Source organism: Oncorhynchus keta, chromosome 10 (genome assembly GCF_023373465.1).
Source record: "Oncorhynchus keta strain PuntledgeMale-10-30-2019 chromosome 10, Oket_V2, whole genome shotgun sequence".
NCBI lineage: Eukaryota > Metazoa > Chordata > Actinopteri > Salmoniformes > Salmonidae > Oncorhynchus > Oncorhynchus keta.
This window is the reverse complement of record NC_068430.1, coordinates 51,094,170-51,113,785: the sequence shown is the minus strand read 5'-3', so window position 1 is coordinate 51,113,785 and position 19,616 is coordinate 51,094,170. Positions and strand designations below refer to the sequence as shown.

Below are 19,616 nucleotides of genomic sequence, written 5' to 3'. Positions count from 1 at the left end.
CATCACGTGGACTGGGATATGTTTCGTATTGCGTCAAACAACAACATTGATGAATACGCTGATTCGGTGAGCGAGTTCATTAGAACGTGCGTTGAAGATGTCGTTCCCATAGCAACGATTAAAACATTCCCAAACCAGAAACCGTGGATTTGATGGAAACAGCACTGCTTTTAATCAAGGCAAGGTGACCGGAAACATGAATACAAACAGTGTAGCGTCCACAAGGCAATCAAACAAGCTGCAGTATAGAGACAAAGTATAATAATCAAGGCAAGAGGTAGGTGTCTACAGTCAATCAAGGATTACAAAAGAAAACCAGCCCATGACCAGGATGCCTTGCTCCCAGGCAGACAAACACTTTTTTGCCCGTAGTTATTGACACGGCCCGCAACCAAAACCGACCCTCCTTCACAAGGCAATCAAACAAGCATCCCCAGCCACGCCCTCAGAGCATGCACAGACCAGCTGGCTGGTAGAGACATATTCAATCAAATCCCAGTCTGCTGTTATCAAGAGGGCCACCATCACAAGGTAACTCAACGGTTCAGTTCCATCATCATGAAGTACTTTGAGAGACTAGTCAAGGACCATATCACCTCCACCCTACCTGACACCCTAGACCCACTCCAATTTGCTTACCGCCCAAATAGGTCTACAGACGATGCAATCTCAACCACACTGCACACTGCCCTAACCCATCTGGACAAGAGGAATACCTATGTGAGAATGCTGTTCATCGACTACAGCTCAGCATTTAACACCATAGTACCCTCCAAACTCGTCATCAAGCTCGACCCTGGGTCTCGACCCCGCCCTGTGCAACTGGGTACTGGACTTCCTGACGGGCCGCCCCCAGGTGGTGAGGGTAGGTAACAACATCTCCACCCCGCTGATCCTCAACACTGGGGCCCCACAAGGGTGCGTTCTGAGCCCTCTCCTGTACTCACTGTTCACCCACGACTGCGTGGCCACGCACGCCTCCAACTCAATCAACAAGTTTGCCGACGACACAACAGTGGTAGGCTTGATTACAAACAACGACGAGACGGCCTACAGGGAGGAGGTGAGAGCCTTCGGAGTGTGGTGTCAGGAAAATAACCAAAATAACTCAACGTCAACACAACTAAGGAGATGATTGTGGACTTCAGGAAATAGCAAAGGGACACCCCCCTATCCACATCGATGGAACAGTAGTGGAGAGGGTAGTACGTTTTAAGTTCCTCGGCGTACACATCACAGACAAACTGAATCGGTCCACCCACACAGACAGCATCGTGAAGAAGGCGCAGCTGCGCCTCTTCAACCTCAGGAGGCTGAAGAAATTCGTCTTGTCACCAAAAGCACTCTCAAACTTCTACAGATGCACAATCGAGAGCATCCTGTCGGGCTGTTGCCTGGTACGGCAACTGCTCCGCCCACAACCGTAAGGCTCTCCAGAGGGTAGTGAGGTCTGCACAACGCATCACCGGGGGCAAACTACCTGCCCTCCAGGACACCTACACCAACCCGATGTCACAGGAAGGCCATAAAGATCATCAAGGACAACCACCACCCAAGCCACTGCCTGTTCACCCCGCTATTGTCCAGAAAGCGAGGTCAGTACAGGTGCATCAAAGCTGGGACCGAGAGACTGAAAAACAGCTTCTATCTCAAGGCCATCAGACTGTTAAACAGCCACCACTAACAATGAGTGGCTGCTGCCAACACACTGACTCAAATCCAGCCACTTTAATAATGCGAATTGATGGGAATTGATGTAAAATATATCACTAGCCACTTTAAACAATGCTACTTAATATAATGTTTACATACCCTACATTATTTATCTCATATGTATACATATATACTGTACTCTATATCATCTACTGCATCTTTATGTAATACATCACTAGCCACTTTAAACTATGCCACTTTGTTTACATACTCATCTCATATGTATATACTGTACTCGATACCATCTACTGCATCTTGCCTATGCCGCTCTGTACCATCACTCATTCATATATCTTTATGTACATATTCTTTATCCCTTTACACTTATGTGTATAAGGTAGTAGTTTTGGAATTGTTAGCTTGATTACTCATTGGTTATTACTGCATTGTCGGAACTAGAAGCACAAGCATTTCGCTACACTCGCATTAACATCTGCTAACCATGTGTTTGTGATAAATAGAATTTGATTTGTTTTGATGATTTGACCCCAAGCATACTTCCAAAGTTGTGGTAAAATGGCTTAAGGACAACAAAGTCAAGGTATTGGAGTAGCCATCACAAAGCCCTGACCTCAATCCTATAGAACATTTGTGGGCAGAACTGAAAAAGTGTGTGCGAGCAAGGGGGCCTAGAAACCTTACTAAGTTACACCAGCTCTGTCAGGAGAAATGGGCCAAAATACACCCAACCTACCGTGGAAAGCTTGTGGAAGGCTACCTGAAACATTTGCCAGAAGTTAAACAATTTAAGGGCAATGCTACAAAATACTAATTGAGTGTATGTAAACTTCTGACCCACTGGGAATGTGATGAAAGAAATAAAAGCTGAAATAATAAATTCTCTCTATTATTCTGACATTTCACATTCTTAAAATAAAGTGGTGATCCTAACTGACCAAAGACAGGGAATTTTTACTAGGATTAAATATCAGGAATTGTGAAAAACTGAGTTTAAATGTATTTGGCTAAGGTGTATGTACATTTCTGACTTCAACTGTATCTAACCTGCTCTGCCCGCTGGGCCTGGGGGTGGTTCTCCAGGTAGGTGCCTGCCAAGGCAGTGCCCACAATGGTCAGCCCTTTGCCCGCTTTCAGCTGATTGGTCAGCGAGAGCAGGCGAGGCTGCTCCACATTCTGCTCCACGTCCGTACTGACCAACACCAGCAGCTGAGGCCTTGAGTGAGACAGAGGGAGTCACGGAAGGAAGCAAGGAAGCAAGGAAGCAAGGAAGGAAGGAAGGAAGGAAGGAAGGAAGGAAGGAAGGAAGGAAGGAAGGAAGGAAGGAAGGAAGGAAGGAAGGAAGGAAGGAAGGAATAGGAGAAATGGTTTCAACGTCTTGCTTTGGCAAAACAATAATGTATACTTCTGTCATTCCAGAGTTGAATTTTGAGTTGAATTTAAAGTGTAGCACAGAGATTTGAAAGATTGAAAGGGAGAGTAAGGTGACAAAGAGAAAGAGAGGAAGTAAGAGTAGAGTAGAGGTGAGAAAGGTAGAGAACAAGTGAAAAAAAGAGAGAAAAAAGCAAGGAAGAGTGCACAGACGAGAATGTCTGTAAAAGTATTATTGTCTGTACCATGACAGTAGCTCAAAATGAATTAAATGGAACTCTCCACATGCACAGACATGTTGTTCATGTCAATGAAATGGCCTGTGTAGCTTATTTGTGTGGGTTTATCTGTGTACACTGCAGACCTGGGTTTAATGACTATTTTAGGTATTTCAATAATGTTTTATTACATTTCAAAACAAGTATTCAGATAAGCTTCTTTTGAAAAGACAAGTAGTTGAATATTGGAATGTATTTGAAAACACTATTTGGAAAGTATGTGTCACCATTAATTCAAATACATATTGTTGGAAGTATTTGAAAGACAGTATTTTCAAATAAATATTGTAACTTAGTATGTATTGTTATTTGGTTTGTTTTTGAAAATAGTTATGAATGTACACTGTCACGAATCCCCCCGGTACTGCTGCTCATTCCGTTCACCAGCTCCGGAGGTCTACGTCACCAGCCTTCTAGGCTTCGCTGAACTGGATTAATGAATATGATGTCAGTTCGGTTGTCATCTGAGACATTCTCATCAATGATAGGATCACATAAACTCTACAGTGGAAAGTCTACACATCAGAGTTATCGGATTCACATGGAATTGTTGTTCATTTTAAATGTTTGAATATAAAATGATTGGTGAAGAGATTAAATGTAATTTTAGCTTCCAAATAAGAGATTTGGGTTTTCATAAGAACAGACTCTGCTCAATCAGTGGCCCGCCCTTGTGAAGAGACATGGGTTATAAAACTTTTCAGACACACCCTTCTCGCTCCACTATATAAAGCCTTGATGAAAATGTAACCTCCTGTTCCGAGGATGTGAGGACGACGGTCCGATGTCAGAATGGTTCAGATAATAACTACAGAACAAACTCTTTTTCACTACAGAAGTGATACCTCCTAGCTGTTGAGTTAGCCACAGCATCTGCAAAAACGGCATTACAACGACGTTACTACAATGTATCCAATTGACCACCAGAGACATTCTTCAAAGGACAAAGGACTCGGTTTGGCAACAAGGCCGTCCATCTACCACCAACCTACTGAAGCGCAACCCAGAGTAAATATTTATTGCATTTTCCTTTTCCAAATGGGCGGTAATTTAAAATGCATAAGATACTGTATTTACGATAGCACAGCTTCTCCCTTTGTCCCTCAGTCTTCCCGCTCTTTCACTCAAACCGAGCCCCTTACAGCTATCACATCTGTTCCGCCCGCTAGGGACATTTTCCTTTATGACGTAATTTGTGATCAAGGTATGATTCATTCTTTGTATATGTACTTCTGTGTGATTAGTTAGGTATTTAGTAAATAAATTGCTGATTCAACTTGTTAGCCAGGGTTCGTGAAGATAACCAAGAATTTACAACGATTAATATTGACTGCTATTGATGTAAAATATTACTAGGTCTTTAAGAGTTTATTCGGAAGATAACAGCTTTATAAATATTATTTCCTGGTGCCCCGACTCTCTAGTTATTTACATTTACATGATTAGCTCAATCAGGTAATATTAATTACGGAGAAAGATTTTATAGAATAGCATGTCATATCACTTAATCCGGCATAGCCGAAGACACGACAGTGTGCACGTCCCACCTCCAGTTTTTGGTGTGCGCCGGCCCCTCGTCCAGCCTCATCAGAGCATATCGGGCGGCGCTGAGAGAAATGCCTCGTATCCCATCACCCCACTCTTTCTCCGCCCTGTCACACAATCAAACACCAGGGTTATATCATTCAATCATGTCACAACTAATGGTATTACATAGTTATTATTACACCATTAAAAGCCTAATAACTAGGCCTATGTGTTATTACATATCTATTACAAATTAAAATGACAATATTATAACATTATTATTTATACTGCACAGGCTTCTAACACATCTACATTTCTAACCTATTTTCACCGTTTGGTAGGCTATCGGTTTAGGGAGTCATAAGAATTGTGTGAGCATGGGTCTTTAAAAAACCTAGCTTAAAAATGTGTTTAAAAATCAGTCATCACTGCAAAAGTCTGCTTTATAGCATCTCTTCCTACAGACAGAATGCTAAGTCTGTTTACAACCAGCTTTACCATCAAGTAATGCAATTGCAACCCAAGCCATTGACTCAGCACAGCAAGCCATAACACTAAATTGTCCAAACAGTGGAAACTCCAATCGACACATTTCCCCTTTAACTGGCTTGACTGAATGATGGTTGATAGGATTTTAACCCCCCCCCAATACACAGACACCACAAACACACACAAACACACAGCCAGCAAATCCAATCTGTCTCATGGGTCACGCTACACTCACCCATGGAACTCAATATACTTGTAGATACTGCCAGCGATCACCATGGCAACAATGGCATAGAACCAGGAACAGATGAACATGAGCGATAGACACAGACTCATGCCCAGGAAGGACAGGGCCCTGTAAAGAGACACAAACAGAGAAAGGATTAGATACACACATGTACCAAATGCACACACACACATGCACATACACATGCAGACATACATGTACATTAAACAGTATAAAAACAGACGCACACATGTATATGAGTGTGTGTGTGTGTGTGTGTGTGTGCGTGCGTGCGTCTCAACTCCAATTCTTGGTGTGCGCTGGCTCCTCCTTCAGCCTCATCAGAGCATATCAATACAGTTTGATACGGCTGGACGAAGGGCCGGCGCACACCAAGAACTGGAGGTTCTTGTATCCTTGTATCCTTGTATCCTTGTATCCTTGTATCATCTCTCAGGATGAGTTCCGTTGATGGGATTTTGTGGGACTCACCAGTGATAGAACTTGAAGCGTGGCCTCCAGTTAGGCGTCCTCAGGAGGGTTTGCAAGGCACAGGCCAGGTTCACAAACATGTAGCACATCAGAAAGAACCTACATGACAGAAACAAAGCCTTCAGCCATGGCAAAAAGCGAGAGAGACAACAATGTGGCTTACATACATTTTCTGTTTATTTGTAAACATGTCTATAAGGCACCAATTACTCACTTATTACTCGCTTATAAGCTGCTTATAAGCTTTTAACCAAATAAACTATAGTAAATCATAGCCTTGCATACTGACGTTACATACTGACGCAAAATGTTGAGTGCAATTGTTGGTTCAGGATTTTTTTTTAAATGGGGGGTGGGGGTTGAATACTTAAGTAAATGTGATATAATTAGAGAGATTATCTGAAAAACAGTTTTTGCTTCGTCAGTATTTGGGTATTGTGTGTAGATTGATGAGGGGAAAACATGTAAATACATTTTCAAATAAGGCTGTAACCTAACAAAATGTGGAAAAAGTCAAAGGGTCTAAATAATTTCCAAAGAGGTGTAACCCCTCCCCCTCCAATACAGCCACTAATTACTAAAACAAGTCACAAATCGCCCTGCCCCTTGATCGTTGTTGACGTGTCAACAATCATCTGCAAGTTATGAGCAGTCAGCACAAACATGTAGCTCAGCAGTTCACACACCAAGTAGGCTACTGGGAAGACAGGCAGCACTTAATGTATATGGCCCTAGCTGGGCAAAAAGGCAGTACTAGACACCAGATAAAGAAAAAAAATATACTTATCGCGGTCCTGCTTTAAATAACATGCAGCTTATATAGGCTTCATAAAGCCTTCCTAAACATTACATAAATGTACCACACATCATCTATACCCCTATGCCATGCTCTATAAAGGGTTCATAAATATGGGATAACTGTGTGAACATAATCAAATCCAATTGTATTAGTCACATGCGCCGAATACAACAGCTAGACCTTACAGTGAAATGCTTACTTACGAGCCCCAAACCAACAATGCAGTTTAAAAACTTACGGATAAGAATAAGAAATAAAAGTAACAAGTAATTAAAGAGCAGCAGTAAAATAACAATAGTGAGACTATACACAGGGGATACTGGTACAGAGTCAATGTGCAGAGGATCCAGTTTGTTGAGGTAATGTGTACATGTAGGTAGAGTTATTAAAGTGACTATACATAGATGATAACAACAGAGAGTAGCAGTGGTGTAAAAGAGTGGGGGCAATGCAAATAGTCTGGGTAGCCTTTTGATTAGATGTTCAGGAGTCTTATGGCTTGGGGTTAGAAGCTGTTTAGAAGCCTCTTGGACCTAGACTTGGCGCTCCGGTAGCAGAGAGAACAGTCTATGACTAGGGTGGCTGGAGTCTTTGACAATTTCTAGGGCCTTCCTGACACTGCCTGGTATAGAGGTCCTGGATGACAAGAAGCTTGGCCCCAATGATGTACTGGGCCGTTCACACTACCCTCTGTAGTGCCTTGCGGTCGGAGGCAGAGCAGTTGCCATACCAGGCAGTGATGCAGCTGTAGAACCTTTTGAGGATCTGAGGACCCATGCCAAATATTTTCAGTCTCCTGAGGAGGAAAATGTTTTGTCATGCCCTCTTCATGATTGTCTTGGTGTGCTTGGACCATGTTAGTTTGTTGGTGATGTGGACACCAAGGAACTTGAAGCTCTCAACCTGCTCCACTGCAGCCTGGTCAATGCAGTCCACAGTCATCTCCTTTGTCTTGATCACGTTGAGGGAGAGGTTGTTGTCCTGGCACCACACCGCCAGGTCTCTGACCTCCTCCCTATAGGCTGTCATTGTCAGTGATCAGGCCACTATTGTGTCATTGGCAAACAATTATGGTTTTGGAGTCGTTCCTGACCTTGCAGTCATGAGTGAACAGGGAGTACAGGAGGGGGCTGAGCACGCTCCCCCGAGGGGCCCCTGTGTTGAGGATCAGCGTGGCGGATGTGTTGTTGCCTACCCTTACCACCTGGGGGCAGCCATTCAGGAAGTCCAGGATCCAGCTACAGAGGGAGGTTTTTAGTCCCAGGGTCCTTAGCTTATTGATGTGCTTTGCGGGCACTGTGTTGAACGCTGAGCTGTAGTCAATGAATAGCATTCTCACATAGGTGTTCCTTTTGTCCAGGTGGGAAAGGGCAGTGTGGTGTGCAACAGAGAGGGCGGTATGCAACTTGGAGTGGGTCTAGGGTTTCTGGGATAATGGTGTTCATGTGAGCCATGACCAGCCTTTCAAAGCTTTTCATGGCTACAGACTTCAGTGCTATGGGTTGGTAGTCATTTAGGCAGGTTACCTTAATGTTCTTGGGCACAGGCACTATGGTGGTCTGCTTAACCCTTGTGTAGTCTTAACATTCTTGTCCTAAGGGTAAAAAATGACCCGCCTTCACTAAACCCCTCAAATAAAGCAGCTTAATTGAATTTTAAACCCCAAATCTATTTTGCATGAAGAAACAACCTGTCACACATCACAAACTTTATGAATCTCTGGGTTTTCCCTCTTCCCAATGCAGAAAGTCTGCATTTACTCAGTGGACACCACTTGTTTTTATTACAACACACCTATCATAATTGTTTTCTTGACTAAAGTAGAGGTTTATTATTATTGTTATTATTGCTAAAGGTCCTGCATAGGTGTAAACATTTTTTGGGGGGCAAAATAAATCACTTGTATAGCCTAAGAAAGTAGCAGAAATGTGCAGAATGTAGTTTTGAATGCATTTTATTGAAGGGAAACAATGACAGTCTTGAACTTTTTTGTATATATATTTGTATATTCTTATATACTGTACAATGAGGAATTCAACTACCAAATACTAGTACTTTTTAACCATTGCCCCACCCACAAGGTGTATAAACAACAACAATAAATAAGAATAAAATAAGATAATAGATGCAAAACAAAAACGTGAATAACATAAATCAATCAACTCTAATTAGCACATGTAGGACAGTATGTGTCACGTGCACTGTCTTCAAACTCCCTGTCATAGATGAGCCAAGGTGAAGGAACTGGACCGTGGATCATCGCCGGAGGCTCTGGACTGGGAACCCCCGCTGGAGGCTCCGGACTGCAGACCGCCGCTGGAGGCTCCGGACTGCAGACCGCCGCTGTAGACTCCGGACTGCGGACCATCGCTGGAGGCTCAGGACTGCGAACCGTCGCTGGAGGCTCCGGACTGGGAACCGTCGTTGAAGGCTCCGGACTGGGAACCGTCGTTGGAGGCTCCGGACTGGGAACCGTCGTTGGAGGCTCCGGACTGGGAACCGTCGTTGGAGGCTCCGGACTGGGAACCGTCGTTGGAGGCTTCGGACTGCGGACTGTCGCTGGAGGCTCCGGACTGCGGACCGTCGTTGGAGGCTCCGGACTGGGAACCGTCGTTGGAGGCTCCGGACTGGAGACCGTCGCTGGATGCTCCGGACTGGGGACCGTCGCTGGAGGCTCCGGACTAGGGACCGTCGTTGGAGGCTCCGGACTGGGGACCGTTATTGGAGGCTCCGGACTAGGGACCGTCGTTGGAGGCTCCGGACTGGGGACCGTCATTGGAGGCTCCGGATTAGGGACCGTCGTTGGAGGCTCCGGACTGGAGACCGTCGCTGGAGGCTCCGGACTGGGGACCGTCGCTGGAGGCTCCGGACTGGGGACTGTTATTGAAGGCTCCGGACTAGGGACCATCGTTGGAGGCTCCGGACTGGGGACCGTCATTGGAGGCTCCGGATTAGGGACCGTCGTTGGAGGCTCCGGACTGGAGACCGTCGCTGGAGGCTCCAGACTGGGGACCGTCGCTGGAGGCTCCAGACTGGGGACTGTTATTGAAGGCTCCGTACTAGGGACCATCGTTGGAGGCTCCAGACTGGGGACTGTCATTGGAGGCTCCGGACAAGGGACCGTCGTTGGAAGCTCCGGACTGGAAACCTTCGTTGGAGGCTCCGGACTGGAAACCTTCGTTGGAGGCTCCGGACTGGGAACCGTCGTTGGGGGCTCCGGACTGCGGACCGTCGCTGGAGGCTCCGGACTGCGGACCGTCGTTGGAGGCTCCGGACTGGGGACCGTCGCTGGAGGCTCCGGACTAGGGACCATCGTTGGAGGCCCCGGACTGGGGACCGTCATTGGAGGCTCCGGACTAGGGACCATCGTTGGAGGCTCCGGACTGGGGACCGTCGTTGGAGGCTCCGGACTGGAGACCGTCGCTGGAAGCTCCGGACTGGGGACCGTCGCTGGAGGCTCCGGACTGGGGACCGTCGCTGCAGGCTCCGGACTGGGGAGCGTCGTTGGAGGCTCCGGACTGGGGACCGTCGTTGGATGCTCCGGACTGGGGACCGTCGTTGGAGGCTCCGGACTGGGGACCGTCGCTGGAGGCTCCATGCCCTGGACTTTCACTGCAGGCTCCGGGCCATGGACCATCACCGGAGGCTTCGTGCCATGGATCATCACTACAGGCTCCGGGCCATGGATCATCACTGGAGGCTTCGTGCCATGGATCATCACTACAGGCTCCGGGCCATGGATCATCACTGGAGGCTTCGTGCCATGGATCATCACTACAGGCTCCGGGCCATGTAGTATGATTCAATCTTAGTCCTGTATTGACGCTTTGCCTGTTTGATGGTTTGTTAGAGGGCATAGCGGGATTTCTCATAAGCTTCTGGGTTAGAGTCCCGCTCCTCGAAAGCGTCAGCTCTAGCCTTTAGCTCTGTGCGAATGTTGCCTGTAAACCAATGGCTACTGGTTGGGGTATGTACGTAGGGTCACTGTGGGGACAACATCATCAATGCACTTAATGATGAAGCCAATGACTGATGTGGTGTACTCTTCAATGCCATCGGTGGAATCCCAGAACATATTCCAGTCTGTGCTAGCAAATCAGTCCTGTGGCTTAGTGTCTGTTTCATCTGACCACTTTTTTATTGATCTAGTCACTGGTGCATCCTGCTTTAATTTTTGCTTGTAAGCAGGATTCAGGAGGATATAATTATGGTCAGATTTGCCAAATGGAGGGTGAGGGAGAGCTTTGTTTGCGTCTCTGTGTGTGGAGTTAAGGTGGTCCAGAGGTTTTAAAGTCCCCGGCTACTAGGAGTGCCGCCTCTGGGTCAGCGTTTTCTTGTTTGCTTATGGCGGAATACAGCTCATTCAATGCTGTCTTAGTACCAGCCTCTGACTGCGGTGGTATGTAACAGTTACGGAAAATACAGATAAACTCTCTTGTTAGATAGTGTAGTCTACAGCTTATCATGAGATACTCTACCTCAGGTGAGCTAGCTAAAGAACATTTGTCTAGATAGCAGTCTCAGCTAAATAATAAGCCCGCTAGATTCAGCAACATCTCATAGTCATGTCATGAGATTTGTAAATTAAAGAGGAATATAATAATATGAATCAAATGGAGTTTCCCATCTCCCCAAAGCACAGAATTGCCCGTATCCAGGTGGTGTGAAAAAGGCATTTCCTAAAAGACCTGCTAACTTTCAGGCACAGAGGCAAGAACCAATCGTCCACCAGCTCAAGAACAAGCTACACTGTTCACAGCCCTGTGTAATGTTCAATGTAGTTGCATTGCTGGACTTAAAAAAAAAAACGTACTGTATGTGTATTGTTTAAACATTTAAAAATGAAAGGACATTTATGGTTTAAATGTTTATTTGATTTAGCTGTTAGTGATAATTCCCTAACTGTTAATACATTTGTGTCAACATCATTAAGCCTTTATGTATAGTACCAGTCACACCTACTCATTCCAGGGTTTTTCTTTATTTTTTACTATTTTCTACTTTGTAGAATAATAGTGAAGACATCAAAACTATGATATAACACATATGGAATCATGTAGTAAACAAAAAGTGTTAAACAAATCAAAATACATTTTATATTTGAGATTTTTCATAGTAGCCACCCTTTGCCTTGATGACTGCATTGCACACACTTGGCATTCTCTCAACCAGCTTCATGAGGTACCTGCGTCACCTGGAATGCATTTCAATTAACAGGTGTGTCTTGTATAAGTTAATTTGTGGAATTTCTTTCCTTCGTAATGCGATTGAGCCAATCAGTTGTGTTGTGACAAGGTAGGGGTGGTATACAGAAGATAGCCCTATTTGGTAAAAGACCAAGTCCATATTATGCCAAGAACAACTCAAATAAGCAAAGAGAAACGACACTCCATCATTACTTTAAGACATGAAAGTTTCTTGAAGTGCAGTCGCAAAAACCATCAAGCACTATGATGAAATTGGCTCTCATGAGGACCGCCACAGGAAAGGAAGACCCAGTTATCTCTGCGGCAGAGGATAAGTTCATTAGTTACCAGCCTCAGAAATTGCAGCTGAAATAAATGTTTCACAGAGTTCAAGTAACAGACACATCTCAACATCAACTGTTCAGAAGAGACTCTGTGAATCAGCACTTCATGGTCGAATTGCTGAAAATAAACCACTACTAAAGGACACCAATAAGAAGAGGAGACTTGCTGAGGCCAAGAAACACTGTCCAAATCTGAGATTTTAGTCTTTTCATTTGTTTGGTTCTCTGCATGTGTGGTTCCCACCATGAAGCATAGAGGAAGAGGTGTGATGGTGCTTTGCTGGTGACACTGTATGTGATATATTTAGATTTCAAGGCACACTTAACTAGCATGGCTACCACAGCATTCTGCAGCGATACACCATTCCATCTGGTTTGATTTCAGTGGGACTATCATTTGTTTATCAACTGGACAATGACCCAACACACCTCCAGGCTGTATAAGGCCTATTTGACCAAGAAGGAGAGTGATGGAGCGCTGCATCAGATGACCTGGCCTCCACAATCACCCGACCTCAACCCAATTGAGATGGTTTGGGATGAGTTGGACTGCAGAGTGAAGGAAAAGCAGCCAACAAGTGCTCAACATATGTGGGAACTCCTTCAAGACTGTTGGAAAATATTTCAAGGTGAATCTGGTTGGGAGAATGCCAAGAGTGTTGCAAAGAGTGGCTACTTAAAAAAAAAAAAAAAATTTCATTACTACATGATTCCATGTGGGTTATGTAATAGTTTTGTTGTCGCTATTATTCTACAATGTAGAAAATAGCAAAAATAAAGAAAGACCCTTGAATGAGTAGGTGTGTCCAAACTTTTGACTGGTACTGTATATGTAATGAATGACCAAAAGTGTCTGACTTCATAATAAATACAGCATCATATGATACAAGGCATTTATGTGTTATAAATGACCAAAGGGGTCTGACTTTAAAGTAATTACAGCGTCATGCAATATAGAGTCTTTATGGATGTGTTATGAATGGCTGAAGGTGTCTCACTACAAAGTCTTCTTATTCCTCTTCTGTTCTGCTGGAGACCAGGGCTTGACTACAACCTGTTACAATGGTGCCAACATTTTGTGGCTGATCTTTCAGCGGGGGGAAGGTGAACGTGTCAAGGACCTGACTGGACCCAGCACCACATGGCATGGCATGGCTTGTTATATTGTTGTGTCAAAGACCTGACTGGGCTTAGCACCGCAAGGTATGGCTGGTTATATTGTTGTGTCAAAAACCTGCCGAGGCCCTTCACTGCATGGTATGGCTATTGCTATTGTTGTGTGTGTGTTTGCGTACTGAGGAACATGTAACTTACTTCCAGAAGAAAGACCCTTTCAATTTCCTCATCAAGATAAGTGTTTCTTGGTCTAATGTCATCACCAGGCTATTGTGCACACAGCACATACATATAAGCCTGGGATATCAACCATTCAAACTTGGCCTTAGTCGGAGTGATCATAGAATTCATCGGGAAAAATATGTGGACACCCCTTCAAATTTGTGAACTCTGCTTTTTCAGCCACATCCGCTGCTGAAGGCTGTATAAAATCGAGCATACAGCCATACAATCTCCATAGACAAACATTGGCAGTAAAATGGCCTTACTGAGGAGTTCTGTGACTTTCAACGTGGCACTGTCATAGGATGCCACCTTTCCCGACTAGAGCTTCCCTGGTCAACTGTTAAGGCTGTTATTGTGAAGTGGAAAAATCTAGGAGCAACAACGGCTCAGCCACGAAGTGGTAAGCCACACAAGCTCACAGAACAGGACCGCAGAGTGCTGAAGTGAGCAGCATGTAAAAAGGGTTTGTCCTCGGTTGCAACACTCACTACTGAGTTCCAAACTGCCTCTGGAAGCAACGTCAACATAAGAACTTTTTGTCGGGAGCGTCATGAAATGGGTTTCCATGGCCGAGCAGCTGTACACAAGCCTAAGATTACCATGTGCAGTGCCAAGTGTCAGCTGGAGTGGTGTAAAGCTCGCCGCCATTGGACTCTGGAGCAGCGGAAATGCCATCTCTGGAGTGATGAATCGCGCTTCACCATTTCGATTTTAAACCTAACCAAAACTAATGAAGGCCAAGTTTTATGTGTTGGTCCACCAGACCGCCCGTGCATCTGGGTAGAAGTGTCTGGGAATGAGATTAGGTGTCATGTGACTAACATGACTTCACTTTAGAGCGTGTGCCATCCTTCAGCACAGCATGTCACCCTTTATAAAGCACATGTTTATTTCACATATCGAAACAGTGGGTTATGTCACATTTGACATGGGTGATTATGTCACACAGTTATGCCAGATTTATAAACCCTTTATAAAGCGTGACCTACTGTTACAGATGCTTTGTAACACATTTATGTGGTTCTTATGAAGACATTATGAAGACTTTAGGAAGCCTGTATAAGCTGAACGTCATTTAAAGCGGGATCATTTATCAGGAGACCTCTAGCTGTTAGCGAGCATTTCTCCTTTGCCAAGATAATCCATCCACCTGACAGGTGAGGCATATCGAGAAGTTGATTAAGCACCATGATCATATACACAGGTCATTCTAAAAATGTGCAGGTTATGTCACACCACACAATGCCACATGTTTTGTCTCAAGTTTTGAGGGAGCGTGCAATTGGCATGCTGACTGCAGGTATGTCCACCAGAGCTTTTTCCAGAGATTTTGAATGTTAATTTCTCTACCAACGTTGTTTTAGAGATTTTGGCAGTATGTCCAACCGGCCTCACAACCGCAGACCATGTGTAACCACGCCAGCCCAGCTTCTTCAACTGCGGGAACGTCTGAGACCAGCCACCTGGACAGCTGATGAAACTGTGGGTTTGCACAGTCAAAGAATTTCTGCACAAACTATCAAAAACCGTTTCAGGGAAGCTCATCTTCGTGCTCGTCGTCCTCACCAGGATCTTGAACTGACTGCAGTTCCGTGTCGTAACCGACTTCAGTGGGCAAATGCTCACCTGCTGATGTCAACATTGTGAACAGAGTGCCTGCCCCATGGTGGCAGTGGGGTTATGGTATGGGCATGACAACGAAAAACAATTGCGTTTATCAATGGCAATTTGAATGCAGAGAGATACTGTGACGAGATCCTGAGGCCCATTCATCTGCCATCATCACCTCATGTTTCAGCATGATAATGCATGTCGCAAGGATCTGTACAAAATTCCGGGAAGTTGAAAATGTCCCAGATCTTCCATCCTCACCAGAGCATGTTTTGGATGCTCTGGATCGACGTGCACGACAGCGTGTTCCAGTTGCCGCCAATATCCAGCAACTTCACAAAGCCATTAAAGAGGAGTGGGACAACATTGCGCAGGCCACAATCAACAGCCTGTGTCGCGCTGTGTGAGGCAAATCGTGATCGCACCAGATGCTGACTGGTTGTCTGATCCACACCCCTATTTGTTTTATGTATCTGTGACCAACAGATGCATATCTCTATTCCTGGTCATGTGAAATCCATAGATTAGGGCTTAATGAATTCATTTAAATTGACAGATTTTTAAAATATGAACTGTAACTGTAAAATCTTAGAAATTGTTGCATGTTGCTTTTATATTTTTGTTCAGTATATATGTGTTTAACTTTATCTTAAGTGCTAAGATCTAATTTGTCCATTGTCTGAAGTAAATATCATATTTACAGTGTGCATATTTAGACAGTCCATATTGGTACAGGATGAGTGCACTTCAGCACTCATCAATAGGGCCAGGAGTTTTTTTCTGGGCCCTAGTTATAGGCTGTAACTAGGACCCAGAGTTTTTCCCAGGCAAGGTCCTGTGGTGGGGAACAACACCTGGTCCCGCTCATAGACACTCACATGGAGAGGATGGGGGCCACTGCGTCCAGGGAGGCAATGAGGATCCCTATCTCACAGATACAGGCGGTCAGCAGCAGGGCCCAGGTGGGCTCCCCATTGGCCTTCCCATGGCCAAACACCTGGCAGACACATCACACACTGAGATGTTAGAGGGGATAGAGTTACAACATACATTAGTTATTCCATTATTTCAAGGCAGGTTGTATGTACTGTAGATGTAACAGAGGTGTTTCAGTGAACCATGCTCACGTGAGACCTGACCCTTGCCTGGGACCTGAAGATGAACATTAGTGTACACAGACACCAACCATCAAAATTGAATGTGAATGAAAGAATTTGTGAGAGAGGGCAGGCAAGTCCAATGTCACCTGAGACTGATATGAAACAGTGCTAATTGCTGAATGCTGACAGATAGATCATAACAAATGTACCCAGATCAGTGCTAATTGCTGAATGCTGACAGATAGATCATAAGAAATGTACCCAGATCAGTGCTAATTGCTGAACACTGACAGAATTATGAAAACAAATGGTCCCAGATCAGTGTAAAATGCTAGAATGTTGGCAGAATGACTGAGACTGACCCGTAGGATGGGCACGACACCATCCCTGGAGATGGCCTGCATGAGACGCGGGGCGCCCGTCAAGCTTTGAAGCCCCGCTCCACAGGTGGAGAAGAAGGAGCCAATTACAATCACCCACGGGGATGGCCAGGCCAAGGTGCCAATGACCAGGTTGCCATTGACTCCCTCTCCAAACCTGAGGGAGATGGACATGACACCCAGCCAATCAGACATGAAGAAAGGTAGGAGGAGACACAATTACCTGGGTCCTATTGATTAGACACCAAACGGAAGAAAACTGACTAAAACAGGGAGGGTCTACCTGGACCACAACTGCAGTAAATGTGCTCAATTTTTGTTTTAAAACATGTTCTGTTGAATACGAACCAGCTATAGCATCCCTCATCTAGTACCTGAGCACTGGAAAAGCTTGACTGAGAAATGTTGAAACAATTTCAGGCATGTTGGCTCATTATGCATAACTTACTTGTCCCTTAGTACCACTCCATCGATACAGGCACCGAACAGGACCACAGCGGACATGTCTATAAGGTCACATTAAGGAAAACAGACAGACCCACGCTCATTGCTAGCACATAGGGACATATCCTCACGTATCTCTGCTATGTCTGCACATTGAGAGTTACATAAGTACACAGTTCGACAGTACTGTTACTGTTGGGTTATGTCTGATGTATTGCGGTACATGATGAATTGCTTTTGTTCTGTAATGGTTACTTTGAGATAAAGAACAACGCGGTTTATTTGAAATAGCTTTCGTGGAGTTATCGTTTCGACATAACAAGCTTGAGGCTGAAGGCCCAATTCAAACAAACCTAATATATATTTTATGTTGAAAAGTCAAATAAAAATGTTTTGTATAAAATAGAGCTCGTTTACTGTTGGTAGATGGCATGTGAGCGACAGCTAAAAGCCCATTGAGTCCAGAAACGGGAGCAGTAAAAGGATACACACGAGTGAGGTAGTGGTGATGGCCATGATAGTGCCAATGGGGATGGACTTCTGCGCGTCACGCAGGTCTCCAGAACGGTTGGATCCGGCCATGATCCCTGTGAAACACAAGAAGAGAGGCGACTTTAAAAAAAACTCCTGCTCACACAGTAACCTCTGCACATTTGCGTTTCAGTCCGAGAATTGTTTTCAAAACACAGGCAGAGGTCTATAAGAAAACTCAGATAATCAAATGGTGGGCTTAGAAACTCACACAATAGCGTGTGTATGTCGAGTTGAAACCTACTTTCCTTTGTTAAATTACCACAACTGAAAAATACAGCAAATTCATCCTTCTAATGACAAACAACTGCTTTTTGTGTAAAAAAAAAAATCATGACTTCAGATGAATCTTTGACAGTATCGTAAAACGTTTCAATAAATTGACACACATCTCCCCTATCTAGATAAAAAAAATAACCACACAAAACAACAAAAAAGGGTGATTATTTTCCCTCGATCCCTTGCGTCCTCTCTTTTCCTTGAGATCCACCCTTGTTGAATTCACCCTTTGAGGATGAGAGGAATGAGTTTAAACTCTGTGTCTCTTCCTCTTTGCATTATCCTTTCCTGTCAGCTGACCTGTGACGGAGGGGAAGTAGATGCCGACCAGAAGGGTGAAGAAGCTGGTGATGTCAGCCAGGACATAGCGGTTGGAGTTGGTCAGAGTATCATCGGGGCCCTCCACGGTTGCAATCCCGATCTTGGCCACCAGATTGCCCTTCTCCAGGTAATTCCCAAATAGGTTCTCTGTGTGTGTGTGGGGGGATTGAGGAGGAGGGAGAAGGGGGGGAGAGAGAGGGGGAGGGAGAAGTAAACAGAGAGAAAGAGGGAGAGATAGGGCAATTTAATGGTAAAGAGAAAAGGGGGAGAGGGAGATAAAGGGAAAGAGAGTGAGGGGGTTTGGAGAGAGAGAGAGCGAGAAAGGGAGGGAGGAGGGAGAATATTATTTATAATCGCTAGACCTTTAGTTCCATCATACAGTACATACAATGGGGTGGCAAATAAACAAAGTGTGTGTGTGCAAGCATGTGTACTGTACTGTAGGTACAGTGACCTGAGTGTGGGTGGACCAGAACAGTGCATGTTATTTGTGCTGTAGGTGTAACTGTGTTTGGAAAGAAAAAGTAGACAAAATAATAGTAGTTATAATATTATGTTAACCTTTTATTCAAAGTGACCATCATACATGCATGCATTTTACGTATTGGTGACTCTGGCAGCAATAGAGCCCACAATCCTGGCATTGCAAGTGGCATGCTCTACCAACTGAGCCAGAAGAAGACTAATAGTCAACTGTGTTTGGTCACCTTTGAGGATGCCGCTCATGACCCCAGGGATGCCCTGGATGAAGGACACGTTGTTGTTGGCAAAGTACTCGTCACAGGTGGCGTTGAGGAAGGGAGTATCGCAGAAGATCTTCCACAGCTTGGTGGTGACTGTGCCGTTGCCACTCTCCAGTGTTTTGGCGCACACATCGAACCCTTTGGAGATCAGCGGGCGATTCCCAAGCATACAGACTCTGCGCAGCAGGGGAGATGTGTTGGTGTATTAGTTTAGTTCATTAGGATCCCCATTAGCCACTGCACATGCAGCAGCTACTCTTCCTGGGGTCCACATAAAATGTACAAATACACGACAAAGTACCGAACAGTTATCGACAAGAACAACATAAGCTACACATTACTTGTGTTAGTGTGACGACCGGGAATCAAACCCCAACTGCCCATGCAGACAACTTTAGACTGAGTCGATGACTAGGCATTGGCTTTGAGAGCTAGCACAAGTCTGTGGGTATCAGTCCCCATATTGAACAGAAGAGTCCTCCC

The 19,616-nt window shown here is 44.9% G+C and overlaps 1 protein-coding gene across 3 annotated transcripts in view; it reads right to left on the bottom strand.

Annotated features, from left to right (window-relative positions):
• LOC118388930 (solute carrier family 12 member 5-like) overlaps positions 1-19,616 on the bottom strand; it is a 289,966-nt gene that overhangs the window by 35,833 nt on the left and 234,517 nt on the right. For all 3 annotated transcript variants that reach the window (XM_035778534.2, XM_052527249.1, XM_035778535.2), the window contains exons 8-17: positions 19,098-19,309; positions 18,370-18,537; positions 17,748-17,846; positions 17,264-17,321; positions 16,798-16,972; positions 16,214-16,332; positions 6,055-6,153; positions 5,572-5,691; positions 4,868-4,972; positions 2,719-2,887 (exon numbers count right to left, since the gene is read on the bottom strand). In XM_035778534.2, the coding sequence (XP_035634427.1) occupies positions 2,719-2,887; positions 4,868-4,972; positions 5,572-5,691; positions 6,055-6,153; positions 16,214-16,332; positions 16,798-16,972; positions 17,264-17,321; positions 17,748-17,846; positions 18,370-18,537; positions 19,098-19,309 (1,324 nt within the window). The remainder of the gene's footprint in view (positions 1-2,718; positions 2,888-4,867; positions 4,973-5,571; positions 5,692-6,054; positions 6,154-16,213; positions 16,333-16,797; positions 16,973-17,263; positions 17,322-17,747; positions 17,847-18,369; positions 18,538-19,097; positions 19,310-19,616) is intronic.